The 15070-nt window shown below is 45.2% G+C and overlaps 1 protein-coding gene across 1 annotated transcript in view; it reads left to right on the top strand.

Moving 5' to 3' along the window:
- The window catches only part of LOC147111592 (protein diaphanous homolog 3-like), a 1088834-nt gene that overhangs the window by 931410 nt on the left and 142354 nt on the right, over nt 1-15070 (top strand). Inside the window, exons 24-26 of the mRNA XM_085998659.1 lie at nt 1589-1594; nt 10015-10177; nt 10724-10859. Coding sequence (XP_085854785.1) covers nt 1589-1594; nt 10015-10177; nt 10724-10859 — 305 coding nt within the window. The remainder of the gene's footprint in view (nt 1-1588; nt 1595-10014; nt 10178-10723; nt 10860-15070) is intronic.

Here is a 15070-nt window from a genome sequence, read left to right as displayed (position 1 = left end):
CTGCTCTCCTGCAGTCTCAGATTGACGCAAGCACTGACTGCTGCCATCGTCGCTGGTTCGGCCACATTGCCCCGAGGCCCTCACGGTGCCGCAGCAGGCCAGCAATCTGTGCTCGAGCAGATTGCTCCGGATGCTGAAGTGCTGCCCCGTGGGAGTGCCAGTGTGTCGGTCGAGCAGGGAGGTGCTGTCCTCTCTCAGGATGACAGCATTCCTGCTGCCACCACTGTCACTTCCCCATTGCGCTTGCCACCGCCTGCAACACAGCCAGCCCAGACTGCTGCCGCCCATGCAAAGTTGGCGCAGTCTGCAGCCGGGGCCTCCAGGCCCAGAGCTGGTCAAGGGCGTCCTTCAAGGGTATCTGTAGTCACTGCATCTGACATTCAGCAGCCTTCCACCAGCCTTACTGGGGCCCCATTGTGGAGGTGCAGTAGGGGGGGGAGTGCGCAAGGGATGGAGATCATCCTCAAAGGGCAAAAAGTAGAAGGTCTCAAGAAATGTTGGGAATGTTTTTAGTAAAGGCCGAGGTTCGTCTGATAACTTTTGCTTAGTGTTTTGGCCATCATCTCCAGCTTGTGAGAACCAGTTATGTTAATTAATGATTTGTTGTGTTTGTTTCTATTAGTTTGTCATGAATAAATGACACACACAGAGTTTGTAAAATAAAAAAGTTGTTGTATTCAAAATGTACATGTTTGGCCTTTGGAATCATTGCTGCCTTGTCCGGCGTTGCGGGTTGCTTTCCATCATGTTGTTCTCCATGCCAGAAGCCATCTTCTGAGTAGGGGCCTCGAAGCGACTTGTTATCAGCCATTGACGGACAGCCCTTACAGTTTCAACATTGTGGGCCTCCCTCCCGCCTTGGTGCTGCTGCTGATCATCCTCCTCCTCCAGTGGTGCACCAATCCCTGGTGACATTGGCTGGGTCCTGAGGATTGCAAGGTTATGAAGCATGCAGCACACAACTATGAAGAGGGAGACTCACTCAGGAGAGTACTGCAGGGCTCCTCCTGAGTGGTCCAGACAGCGGAACCGTTGCTTGAGCACGCCTATCGTCTGCTCAATTATGTTCCTGGTAGCGATATGGCTCTCATTATACCGCAGCTCGGCAGGGGTGTTGGAGTTACGGAGCGGTGTCATCAGCCAGGTGCAGAGTGGATAACCCTTGTCCCCGAGGAGCCAACCACTTGGCTGATGCAGTGCCTGGAAAAGGTCTGGCACATCAGTCTGGTGCAGGATGAAAGCATCGTGGCTGCTGCCAGGATAGTGGGCATTGTCGGCGAGTATCAGCTGTCTGTGGTCACACACCAACTGCACATTTAAGGAGTGGTAGCCCTTGCGGTTTCGGAAAACCTCTGCATTCTCATGCAGTGCCCGCAATGCCACATGCATGCAATCAATGGCGCCCTGCACCATGGGGAAGCCCGCTATCCTCGCAAAGCCACATGCGCGTTCATGCTGTTTGGCCCGGGTCATAGGGAAAGAGATGTACTGGCGTCTCCTTTTATAGAGGGCATTTGTCACCTTCCGGATACAGCAATGGACCGCGAACTGGGAGATATTGGCTATGTCCCCAGTAGCTGCTTGAAAGGAGCCGGTGGCATAAAAATTCAAAGCCACTGTCACCTTCACTGCCACCGACAGAGACGTCCTGGTCCTCAGTTGAGGCTGCAGATCTGGTTGCAGCAGGTGGCAGAGCTCAGTGACCACCTCCTTGCTGAAGCGCAGCCTGTGCAAACACTGCTCCTCAGACAAATGAATGTAGGAGAATTGTTCCCGGAATACCCTGGGAAGGTAAGGTCTCCTGTACAGAGGCCTGTTGGCCCGCCTCCCTCTGGCCATGTTTGCCACTCTTTCTCTGCGTCTCTGATGCCTCCGATTCTGCAGGCGCAGGACGACGCCCCGAATCAGTGCAGCCCCCAAAGTCTCTTGACAATCAAAGCAATGAAGGTCAAATCCAAAAGAACCTGCAAAGTGCTGCTCAGTAGCCAAAACTGCTTCACACAGCGTTAAATCTCTCCAGAAGTCTCTCTCTCTCTCTCTCTCAGAATCTCTCTCAGAATGCGTGGTACAAAAATGTCTCCGACAAGAAAAGGCAGGAAGAAGCCGCCTTTAAATAGCGCTCCCCCAGTCCCTTCTTGACTGCAAAATGTTCCACTCTCCCTGTCGTTGCTAGCGGCAGGTGGAAAGGAAGGGGGCGCCACTCAATATCCGGTCCGGGACGTTGCACGCTCGACTGACAATCACGATCTGCGGGCGCAGGAGATCGTGGTGGTAGAGTTTAGCGCCGCCGCAAAAACTCTGGTCAATTTCGCGAGCGGTGCAAACATCGCCGTGCCCGGGCACTAGTTGCTTTGCGCCCCGTTAAATGGGAGGCGCTAATCAACCAAATTTTCCCCCTTTGTGTTTAGTATCTCAATGGTTCTTGTTAAACTTGAGTAAATAATTCTGTCTTTGGTTAGTTCGCTTTGAGAAGCGAACAGAAAAATAGCACTTGCTTAAAAACCTGTTACATCTCCAACTTTTTCCAGCTCTGATGAAGGGTATTTGACCCGAAACGTTAACTCTGTTTCTCTCTCCACAGATGCTGCCTGACCTGCTGAATATTTACAGCATTTTCTGTTTTTATTTCAGAAAAATAGCAATGTAGTTTAGACCTAGTTAACAGCAATTATATAAATAATCACCTTATATCTAAGGAGTTTATTTTACATTTCTAATTATAATGGAGGGACAGCTGTGACCCATAGCCTGCAATTACTGTGCCACGTGGGAACTTCAGGAGGCATCATGTGTCTTGGAGGTCTATGTTTGCAGGAAGTGCCTCCAACTGCTCAAACTCACGCTAAGGGTTTCTGACTTGAGGGGCAGCTGGATTTACTGCAGGGTATATGGCTGGCTGAATGTTTCCTGGATCACCCGTTCCAGGAGGTGGTCACCCCACAGCCAGATAGAGTTCGGAATAGCAAGTGGGTGGCCACCCAGAAGGGTAGGAAGAGGTAGGCAGTGCTGGAATCCTCCGGGAGTGTGACACTCGCAAACCGATATTCAGCATTGAATACCAGTGAGCGTGACGACACCTTGAAGGAGTACAGTCCCGAACCTGGCACCATGAGGCAAGTGACTGCACAGCAGGGTATTGCAAAATGTAGGAACACAGTAGTAATTGGGGATTTGATAGTTGGTGACAGACAGGCAGTTCTGCTACCGTCGACATGAGATTCGTATGGTATGTTGCCTCCCTGGTGTGAGGGTAAGGGACATCAGGGAGAGGGTGCAGAAAATTCTGCAGGGTGAGGGGGAAGGGGAAATCAGAAGTCGTGGTCCATGTCAGATGTCCAACGACATACAGAAGTAGAGGGTTCAGGTCCTGCAGTCAAGAGTTTAAGGAGCTAGGGAGGAAGTTAAAAAGCAAGACCTCAAAGGTAGTAATCTATGGATTACTCCCAGTGCCACATGCTAGTGAGAGTTGAACTAGGAGGATATGGCAAGTTGGTACCTGGCTAGAGACATGGTGAAGGAGGGAAGGCTTCAGATTCCTGGGACATTGGGACCAGTTCTGTGACAGGAGGGACCTGTTCAAGATGGACAAGTTACACCTGAATAGAGCTGGGACCAATATCCTTGCAGGCAGGTTAGCTAGTGCTGTGGGGATCAGTTTAAACTAATTCGGCAGGTGGTTGGGCACCAAGGTGTATTATTAAAAAGCAGAAACAAGGTGCACAGAGGACTGGGAGAGACCGTTAGGGTTAGAAATAATACAGAATTAGCTGGGATTGCAGAAAATACAAAAAGGTCTAAATTAGGTTTGGAGTGCACGTGTGTAAATGCACGGCACGGTTAATTAGGTTGGTGCGCTGCAGGTGCAAATAGCCACGTCGGAATATGATGTAGTGGCGATAACTGAGACCTGGTTCAAAAATATTCCTGGGTATAAGGTATTCAGGAAAGATGGGGAAGGAAAAAAAAAAGAGGAGTTTTGATTCAGGAAAATATTACAGTACTAGAAAGAAAGAATATCCTTGAGGGGTCAAAGACAGAATCTATTTGCTCGAAGTTAAGAAACAATAAAGCAGCTATTGCACTACTTGGTGTATTTTATAGGCCACCAAATAGTAGGAAGGAGATAGAGGAGCAGATTTGCAAAGAAATTACTGAGAGGTGCAAGAACTATAGGGTAGTGATAATGGGACTTGAACTACCCCAATATTGAATAGGGCATGATTGTGTTAAGGGAAGAGAAGGGGTGGAATTTCTGAAGTGTGTTCCTGTCCAATGAGGAAGGAGGCATTACTGGATCTAGTCCTGGGGAATGAAGTGAGTTCAGTGGAAAATGTCACAGTTGGGTAGCATCTCCGGAATAGTGATTGCAGTATTGTACGGTTTAGATTAGTTATGGAGGAGGACAAGGAGCAATCTAGAATAACAATACTTAACTGGTGATGGGCTAATTTCAGGAGGGATCTGGCCTGGGTAAATTGGAGTCGGAAGACTGGCAGGCAGAAATGTGGAGAAATGGACGGCCTTTAAGGAGGAGATGGTTCAGGTACAGGCTAGGTACATTCCCACAAGGGAAAAAGGGAGGGCAACCAAAGCTAGAGCTCCCTGGACGACAAAGGAGTTAGAAAGTAGGATGAAGCAGAAAAAGGGGGTGTATGACCAATGTCAGGTTGACAATATAAGGGAGAATCAGGCTAAATATAATAATTACAGAGGAGACGTAAAAAGGAATTAAGAAGGGCAAAGAGACAGTACGAGAATAGATTGACGGCTAACATAAAAGGGAATCCAAAGGTCTTGTACAGGCATAATAACAGTTAAAGAGTTGTCAGAGGAGCGGTGTGGCTGATTAGGAACCAAAATGGAGATCTATCGGTGGAGGCAGAAGGCTTGGCTGAAGTACTAAATAAGTACTTTGCATCGATGTTTACCAAGTAAGAGGACTTTGCCAAAGGTATGAAAGCGAGGAAGTTGCCAGAATACTGGATGAGATAAAAGTAGATGAAGAGGAGGCACTAGAAAGGCTGGCAGTACTTAAAGTGGATAAGTCACCCGGTCCGGAGGGGATACGTCCTAGGTTATTGAGGGAAGCAAGGGTAGAAATTGTGGAGGTGCTGGCCACAATCTTCCAATCCTCCTTAGATGTAGGGGTGGTGCTAATGGACTGGAAGATTGCAAATGTTACACCCTTGTTCAAAAAGGGAAGAAGGATAAACCTGTAATTGCAGGCCAGTCAGTTTAACGGCGGTGATGGGGAAGCTTTTAGAAACAATAATCCAGGAGAAAATTAACAGCCACTTGGGCAAGCATGGACTAATAAAGGAGAGCCAGCATGGGTTTTTAAGAGCAAATTGTGTTTGGCTAACTTGATTGAAATTTTTGATGAGGTAACAGAGAGGGTGGATGAGGGCAGTGCAGTTGATGTTGTGTATATGGACTTTCAAAAGAGGTTTGATAAAGTATCCCATATTAGACTTGTCAGCAAAATTGAAGCCCATGGCTACAAAATTAGCTAAGGGATAGGCAACAGAGTTGTGGTGAATGGCTGTTTTTCGGACTGGAGGGAGGTATGCAGTGGAGTTCCCAAAAGTTCAGTACTAGGACCACTGCTGCTTTTGATAATAGATTAATGACTTTGACTTGCAGATACAGGGTACAATTTTGAAATTTGCAAATGACACCAAACTTGGAAGTGTAGTAAACAGTGAGGAAGATGGTAATAGACTTCAAGGACATAGACTGGCTGGTAGAATAGGTGGACACATGGCAGATGAAATTCAACACAGGAAAGTGTGAGGTGAAGAATTTTGGTAGGAAGAATGAGGAGAGACAATACATGCTAAACAGTACAATTTTAAAGGGGTTGCAAGAAGGGTGTTTGTGCACAAAACTTTGAAGGTGACAGGAAAAGTTAACAAAACATATGGCATCCTGGGCTTTATAAATAGAGGCATAGAGTACAAAAGTCAGGAAGTTATGCTAAACCTATATAAAACACTAGTTCAGCCCCAGCTGGAGTAGTGAGTTCAATTCTGGGCGCCACATTTTAGGAAGGACGTAAAGGCAGTACGAGAGAGTACAGAAGAGATTTACTAGATTGGTTCCGGGAATGAGAGATTACCATTACGTGGATAGACTGGAGAAGGCTAAGAGGAGATTCAATAGAGCTCTTTAAAATCATGAAGAGTATAGATAAAGTAAATAAAGAGAAACTATTTCCAATGGCTGAAGAGTCAATAACCAGAGGGCACAGATTTAAGGTGATTGGCAAAAGGACCAAAGGCGACATGAGGAAAAACTTTTTTACGCAATGAGTGGTTAGGATTTGGAAAGCACCTCATGATGTGGTGGATACAGATTCAATAGTAGCCTTCAAAGGAAAATTGTACAAATACTTGAAGGAGAAAAAAATTGCAGATATATGGGGAACGAGTGGCGGAGTGGGACTAACTGGATTGTTCTTCGAAAGAGCCAGCGCAGACTCAATGGGCCGAATGGCCTCCTGTGCTGTACTATTCTATGATTCTAAGAAAGAAAAAGTAAACAAAACTTTATTTGTTTTAAATCACCAACAATAATTCAAACCTGAAGGAATGAGACTCCACACTTTTCAAAGTAAATTTCCAGTGCCAGAGGGGTTGTTTGGTAGTAATTAAGACTTATCACACCATTAGAAATTCACTTACACTTGAATGGACAGGCCCTAACTTTTTCTGACATGTTTAGTGGGCAAGTACGGCATTTCACACTCTTCGTCTGTTTGAATGACGAATCTCTCGGCGAGGTACCGGTGTAACAAAGCTTCTGGAGCAACAGGGCAACTCGGACAGTGATTTCCATGTTTAACTGCGCATGTGTGGACATTGGAAGTTGCTGTCCAATGTACTCCTTAATAACAGTGAGCACTGATAGCCTCACTGTTATTCCTTCTGTAAAATCCGGGCAAATTTTTCTCTTTATGACCAGTTCTAAAAGTGTGAGCCAATCTGCCAGGTATTACCAGTACTATTCTCTACTGTTTTTTTTGTGTAACATCAAAATCTGTAGTATCTTGAAAAAGACTTTTCCTTATTTGAACCATTCAGACTTGTTTGTAATTCATGGCTAATATGTGCCAAAGTTTACCTAATGCTGTATGTTTTCCCCTTTGTCCTTTGATTTCTGATTTTGTTCAAGATGAAGCTTGTAATATAAAAAAAACAAACAGAACTGAAAAATCTGTACTGGGTGATGCTATAATGCTCGAGATGTTCTTCCCTCTCCCCCCCCCCGGCCCCAAAACCAATACTGTGTTGGATCAATTCCCAGAAAATACTGTCAAACCTATCTACCAACCTGGTAAAACGAACAAACAAAAAAGCACAGCCCATTGAAGCCCAAATCTGTAACTCTGCAGATTCCATTTGTAATGTTCTGCACACCAAGGGCCCGATTTTGTGGATTGTGTGGGAAATGGTCGGATTCCCCGAATGTGGGGTTCTGACCCACAAAAAAATGTGTCAGCCAGCTGCACGCAATTTTCCCTCAAGTGGCCAATTAATTTCCAGCGTGTGGGCAGCCTTGCTAATTGTCCATTTCTAGTCAGAAAGCCCCACAGTATGATGTCATCATTCGTGGTGCTTTCAAGGTCCACAGCAAGCATTGCTTCCTCTGTTGGCTTCCAAACGAACCATACAGGATGGCAGAGGAGCCTGCAGCAGCTGTGGCCAGTGCCAGACCCCGAGCTGCCTCCAAATTCGACAAAGCTTCACTGCAGGCATTATTGGATGGGGTTAGGGCCCACAAGGAGGTCCTCTTCCCTAGGTCAGGCAGGAAGAGGCCTCCCACTGAGACCAAGGCTGCATGGATGCAAGTGTCAGCAGATGTCAACTCGAATGTGCATGTAACCTTGGCATCACATCTCTAACTCCTTCCTCTACTCCCCCACAGGACCATCCAAAACCCCCGTCCCCACTGTGGAGGAGGAAGAGGCTGTGCAGCCAGACTCCTCAGAGGAAGCTCCAACCTCTGAGGGTGCAGCGTCAGCAGACGTAAGCGCACCCAGCACCAGCGCAGACACTCACACCTCAGGGGGACCTTCGGGACATAGAGTAGGGTTGTCACCTGGTGTTTCACAGCTCACAAGTGAGCCTCAGCAGATTCTGGAGACAGGGACAGCAGTGGAGAGTCCTTGTCGGAGGGCGCAGGACTCTGCCAGCTCAGCTCAGCTGCGCTGCATGTCGACCCTCTGCCTCTGGGTCCATCCGCAAGAGAAGAGGTGATGGATCTCCATGCACAGATGCAGGAGTCTCTGGCAGGTTTTGTCTCCAGGGTTGCTGCGAGTGTGGAGCGAATGGAGGAGTCCATAGCGACCATGAGCAGAGCCTCTGTGGAGTCATTGGCGCATGAACGCATCACCATGGAAAGGTTGGCAACCTCCATGGAGGAGATAACTCGCCAGGGTACGGAAAACATGATGAGTGCTCATAAGAGAATGCCATCTCTTGAGGAGCATTGGCCATCTATTGAACAGAGAAACCAGACCTTCATGGAAGTCCTTCTGAGTAGGACTGCCAGTGCAGAAACGGGTCCCCATGGACCCCTAAAGCACAGTAAGGTGCTCTCAAGCCACTTCTAAGCGCTGGCCCCTTCTGGCCTGTGCAGTTTCAGGCGAGTGAGCAGCAGCCTGGTGCTCATCCTACTGTTCCTGGTTCTGCTGCTGCCGCCTCTGCTGCTGGCGATCCTCTAATGGCAAGAAGGGAAGGGAAAAAAGGCATCCCATGCTTCTCGTAGATGCCTCCACTGAGGAAGCGCTGAGTGAGGGTGACGAGAGGGGCTTCCCAGGAGATCACATTGGAGAAGTGTGTGAGGCTCCAACCTTCCACAGCTGTGCCTAAGCCTTGAAGAAGGAGCCCCAAGCCTGCAGCAACAAGGTCCTTCACCATACAAATGCTCTCCAATTAAATCGCAGCTTTCCCGAATGACCTGCAGCTGACAGCAAGCAAGCCGGCAAGCTTCACGCCAGGTTTCATCAGCGGGGTTCCCCGCAGGCGTGTTTAGCGTGGGGAACCCCAAAAAATCGCTACGGCCCCTGAAAATAGGTTTAAACATGGTAATACAGGTAGACTATCCTTTATCCGAACTTCCGAAAACCTCTAAAAACTGAAAGTTTTTTCGTTCAGCGTAAGTCGTGCGCATGGCGCCGACCCCCACCCCGACCCCCCGCCAACGCCGACCCCCACCCCCGACAAATTTCCCAGTCTTATAAAATACCTTCTGAAATCCGAAATTTTCCGAAAACCGAAACACGGCTGGTCCCGAGGTTTTCAGATAAAGGATAGTCTACCTGTAATTGGTGATTAGTGTTCCGACGGCCAGTCCCGCCAGCGGCGGGTGGGACTGATTCGGGTCGCAGAGAAACGCCGGTCTGAAAGTCGGACGGGGCGGGGAATCAGGCGGGGGGTCGCGACCCCCTATTTCTGCGATTTTCGGCCCCCGCCCGCCTGAAACCCCGCCCGACGGTTGGCAGAAAATCGGGGCCCAAGTCTGCGATTTCAACTCTGTGCCACAAGAGTGAGGTGTTGAGCAAAATCCAAGTGTCTCCCCATATTGGGGGTAAATTGGAGAGACTGTCACTCTGAGACACTTTTACACTCTTCCTAGTTAACTGGTTTCAGATTATCGTTCACCAAGGTCTGAACAGGTTGTCCGGCCACAGTCTCTTCTGGGAACGATATGGAGGACAACTCTTCGGAAGGGAAAAGAGTGGAGATTCCTTTAAAAAGAGAGCCTCTCACTGTATTAAACAATGCTCTTCATCCAAAAGACATGGAAACACTCTCAGCCTAGTCTTGGAGTGTCAATATTATTAAATTAGCGGCTGTTTTTTCTTCCATTCTGATAAGGATACATAAAAGAGAGAATTTTGGGGTGAATGGAAGTTATGAAAATTGACAGCATATAATTCTGCTTATTTAGCGTTTTTTCCCTCTTTATGAAATCATAGCAACTGTGCATTTCCTTAACAATACATCACAGCTTTGCCAGTCTTGCCCGACAAGAGTACCATAAACTGGCCAACATGCACAGAACCATGGAGAAGCTTTACCATGATTTGATGCACTACTTTGTTATCAATCCAAAGAAAGTCACAGCAGAGGAGATTTTTAGTGATATCAGTAACTTCAGATCCATGTTCATGGTATGTTCACGTGGTATATGAAATCCTTTGAGGATAAAGAAACAAGCATTTCAAATTTATCTTATTGAAATTTTTTTTCTGACAACATTACTGCAAATTTTGTCCAGCTATATTTATTAATAAAGTAGAGGAATGTTTAAGATCATATGAACTAATTAGTGCGTGTGTGTCATGCTAATGTAACACTTCAGTGTTGCTCACCAAAGAGATTTACCAGATTTAATTTCACAGTAGCTTTACTTTGCCTTCAGTGCTTGTTATGCATCTTGCTCAGAAAAGAAAAGCTATAAGAAAATATTTCAGAGGTTCCGAGAAGCATGAGTTACATTGGCATCTTTACTCTAGTATAAAATAAGGGTCTGCCTTCAAGTAGTAATCAGATTCAAAACTGTTCTCCCTTCAATTTGCTGAATAACTGAGGCCAATATTTATGACAGAGGTGCTTATAGCCTCATAAATGAAATCACAAAGAATGTTATCCTCATTTTTGTTCACAATTTAATCTTTAAGTAATTCATCTTTTAATCTTCATTTTTTTTACTAAAGCAAGCCGTCAAAGAAAACATGAAGCGGAGAGAGGCAGAAGAAAAGCTGAGACGCGTCAAACTGGCCAAAGAGAAGGCCGAGAAAGAAAAGCAGGAAAGGCAGCAAAAGAAAAAGCATCTTCTAGAGAAGAATTCAGGTAAAAAAACACACACATATTCAACCATTAAAGAGAACAGGAAAAGAAAGGAAGGAATATTTTTAGGCTGTCATCAAGTTGCTTGCTATAGAGTACACTATATATCACAATGTGCTGATCATCAAGAAAAAAATAGATTGAATTCATCCTAGTTGTAGATTGATTGCATTTTCATGGGATTCTGTTAATAAGTCACAAAAATTCTACTTTATTTAGTTTGCTCAACCATGTAATGCACATCTGATATGGCAATGTTATACAACCTTTTCTCATTCAATTTCAGGTTTTGTAAATTGGAGGCACCTGTTGAGAATGTTGTGCTCGATGTAAATGACCTATCAGGAATATTTCCAAAGCGCAGTTTGGTCTGATTCTAACTCAACCTAAGCAGCAACAAATAGTATTTTGACTGCAGTAAAAGTCAATTTGTATCCAATCATTTGACCATTTTGTCAATATTGCCATAGAATTATTAAAAGCAAACTTTCTTGTAATTCCATATTTATGATTAGATGCTCTACCTATAACCAATCCGACTATGTTGATTGGGGACTGTAACGTGTTACAGTTCAGAGCTCAGTATTGAGATTGACCAAATCTTTGAATCCAGTTCCTCATGACAGTTCATTCTGTTTTATACCTTTCTCTTACCCCTGCTACATGACAATCAGCATGTCTCTACATTACATGGTTATACCAAAAGTTAAAACAACTCTATACAAATAGAAGCCAATAAAAAACCTATCCATAACTCAGTCAACAAATTGAATGCTCCCCCGCCACTAATGAGCTCCCTTTCTGTTGAGCTAAAAAGATCAGTATATCTCCTTATTTCTGTTAACATATTTCACATTTCTTTCCTGTTGCATTTGATTGCTGTTTGACCATGTTTGATTCTGTATCCTCTCATACCATGTGGTCCTCTCATCCTACGTAAACTTTAATTAAAACAATGATGTTTTCACATATTTTTCTTCTGCAGGACTAACTGGTGTCCTAGGAACATAGAAGCAGGAGTAGGCCATTCAGCCCCTCGAACCTGTTCTGCCATTCAATTAGATCAGGGGTGATCTGCATCTTAACTTTATCTACCTGCCTTGGTTCTGTAACCCTTAATACCCTTGCCCAACAAAAGTCTATCAAATCTCAGTTTTGACATTTTCAATTGACCTAGTCTCAACAGCTTTTTGAGGGAGAGAGTTCCCGATTTCCACTACCCTTTATGTGAAGAAGTGCTTCCTGACATCACCCTTGAAGGGCCTAGCTCTAATTTTAAGGTTATTTTATGCCCCCATGTTCTGAGGAAATAGTTTCTCTCAATCTACCCTATCAATTCCTTTAATCATCTTCAACACATCAATTAGACCACCCCTTAATCTTCTACACTCAAGGGAATACAAGCCTGGTCGATGCAAACTGACCTCATAATTTAACCCTTTTGGCCCTGGTATCATTCTGGTAAATTTGCACTGCACCCGCTCTAAGGCCAATATATTCTTCTTGCGGTGCGGTGCCCAGAACTGATTGCGGTATTCCAGATGGGGCCTAATCAGAGCTATGTGCAACTGTAATGTAACTTCCACCCCTTTGTATTCCAGCCCTCTTGAGATAAAGGCCATCATTCCATTAGCCTTTTAAATTATTTTTGTACCTGTCCACTAGGTTTTAGTGAACTCTGTACCTGGACCCCTGAATCGCTCTGCTCCTCCACACTTCCTAGCTTCTCACCATTTAGAAAATACTCTGGTCTATCTTTCTTAGATCCAAAGTGGATGACCTCACGCTTCCCCACATTGAACTCCATCTGCCACAGTTTTGCCCACTCACTGAATCCATCAATGTCCCTTTGCAACTTTCTGCTCTCATCTATACTATTTACAGTGTCACCTAACTTGGTGTCATTAGAAAACTTGGATATACTCTCTGTTCCTTCATCTAACTCATTTATAAATATAGTCCGTGCAACTATATCAGTAATTACAGTGCCCTGAAGCCTGGGAAACAGTACACAGTGACACGTCTTCAATTACCTTTGCCATTAAGACACAATGGGATAGAAATTTGCTTGCATTTCACCCAATTTTCAGGCACAAACTCAGCGTTCCACTTACAAATTTCACAATGTGACATCCTCCATGCCAGAAGTGTGCACAAAATGCGGCTGCCGCCATATTGGTCAAGGCGCTCTTTAAGCTTCACAGGCAGCTGCCTGAAATGAACGCTAGGCTCATTAAAATATTTAACTAAGGCTCCTGCACTTGTATTATGATGAAATAACGGAGAAGTTGTGCGGTTGATGTTGTGTATATAGACTTTCAAAAATGTTTGATAAAGTACCACATAATAGACGCTAGCAAAATTGAAGCCCATGGGATTAAAGGGCCAGTGGCAGGCTGGATGCAAAATTGGCTAAGGAACAGAAAGCAGAGAGGAGTAGTGAACAGTTTTTTAAACTGGAGGGAAGTATACAGTTTTGTCCCCCCAGGGGTCAGTATTAGGACCACTGCTCTTTTTGATGTATATTAATGACCTGGATTTGGGTATACTGGGCATAATTTCAAAGTTTGCAGATGAGACAAAACTCGGAACGTAGTTAACAGTGAGGAGGATAGTAGCAAACTTCAGGAGGACAGGCAGACAGATTTCAGATGAAATTCAACGCAGTTAGGTGATGCATTTTGGAAGGATGAATGAGGAGAGGTAATATAAACTAAATGGTACAGCTTTAAAGGGGTTGCAGGACAAAGAGACCTAGGGGTTTATGTACTGAAATCTTTGAAGGTGGCAGGACAAGTTGAGAAGGTTTTTAAAAAAGCATATGAGATCCTTGGCTTTATAATTAGAGGCATGGAGTACAAAAGCAAGGAAGTTATGCTAAACCTTTATAAATCAGTGGTTAGGCTTAAGCCGGAGTATTGTGTCCAATTCTGGGCACCACACTTTTGGAATTATGCCAAGGCCTTGCAGAGGGTGCAGAGGAGATTTACTTTCATGATACCAAGGATGAGGGACTTGGGTTACATGGAGAGACTAGAGAAACGGGGATTTTTCTCCTTAGAACATCGAAGGTTAAGGAGAGAATTAATAGAGGCATTCAAAATCATGAAGGGTTTTGATGGAGTAAATAAGGAGAAACTATTTCCAGACACAAGGGTCGGTAACCAGAGGACACAGATTGGCAATTGGTAATTGGCAAAAGAGCCAGAGGTGAGATGAGAAGTTATTTTTACGCAGCGAGTTATTACAATCTGGAATGCGCTGCCTGAAAGTATGGTGGCAGCAGATTCAATAATTACTTGCAAAAGTGAATTGGAAATATACTTGAAGGGCCAAAATTGCAGGGCTATGGGGGAAGAGCAGGGGAGTGGGAGTAATTGGATAACTCTTTCAAAGAGCTGGCACAGGCATGATGGGCCAAATGGCCTCCTTCTGTGCTGTATGATTCTAGAAGTACTAGGAAACATGGGAATGTTGGGACAATTGCCATTAAGGTTGCCACATCAGGGGGAACAACTGTAGCAGCAGTAAACACAGCAGAACAGACCTGCGCAGGCTCAAAGAAGACTGCAAAGGAAGCAAGGGCAAAAGAGGCCTTACAGCATCCGGGTGTTTCACACCATGATGTCTTATCTCAACATGACAGAGGAGCAGTGTATAAGGTGGCTGAGCTTCAGCAGGCAGGCAGTCACTGGCCTATGTCAGCTGTTGCAGCTGGAATTGGAGCCAAACACCAGGATGTCAGGTTATGATGGTCCTCCACATCTATGCCACAGGCTTATTCCAGGTTGCAACAGGTGACATAAGCAACATCAGTCAGTTTGCTGTCCATATGAAGATCAAGCAGGTGACGGATACACTCTTTGCAAGAAGACAATAATACATCACTGTAGTGTATGTACCTTTAAGAGGAACTATGTTTTCTGGAAGCCCCTGTGTACTGTAGTACCGGTAGTGACCACTCGGGTATATAAGCCTGTATAGCGTCTTGTATAGTTAGTTCACCTCCAGACTTTGTTCAGTAAACACTTGTTAAATCAACTCCTGCATTCCGTGTCTCCATTAACACACGGATTCAACAGTGGTAACGAGTTAGAAACGAACTTACCTGCAATTCGGCAGCACCTCAAGGAGATCAATTCCTCAGACGAAGGTCGAAGAAAAAAAACAAAAAACTGTGGTTTCACCAGCTAAACGGGCTGGTGGCAGGTAGT

This window comes from Somniosus microcephalus, chromosome 10 (genome assembly GCF_052327205.1).
Source record: "Somniosus microcephalus isolate GS21.2 chromosome 10, FLI_Smic_1.0, whole genome shotgun sequence".
In the NCBI taxonomy this organism is placed as follows: Eukaryota; Metazoa; Chordata; class Chondrichthyes; order Squaliformes; family Somniosidae; genus Somniosus; species Somniosus microcephalus.
The sequence above is the reverse complement of the archived record's forward strand: the minus strand, read 5'-3'. Positions and strand labels throughout refer to the sequence as shown.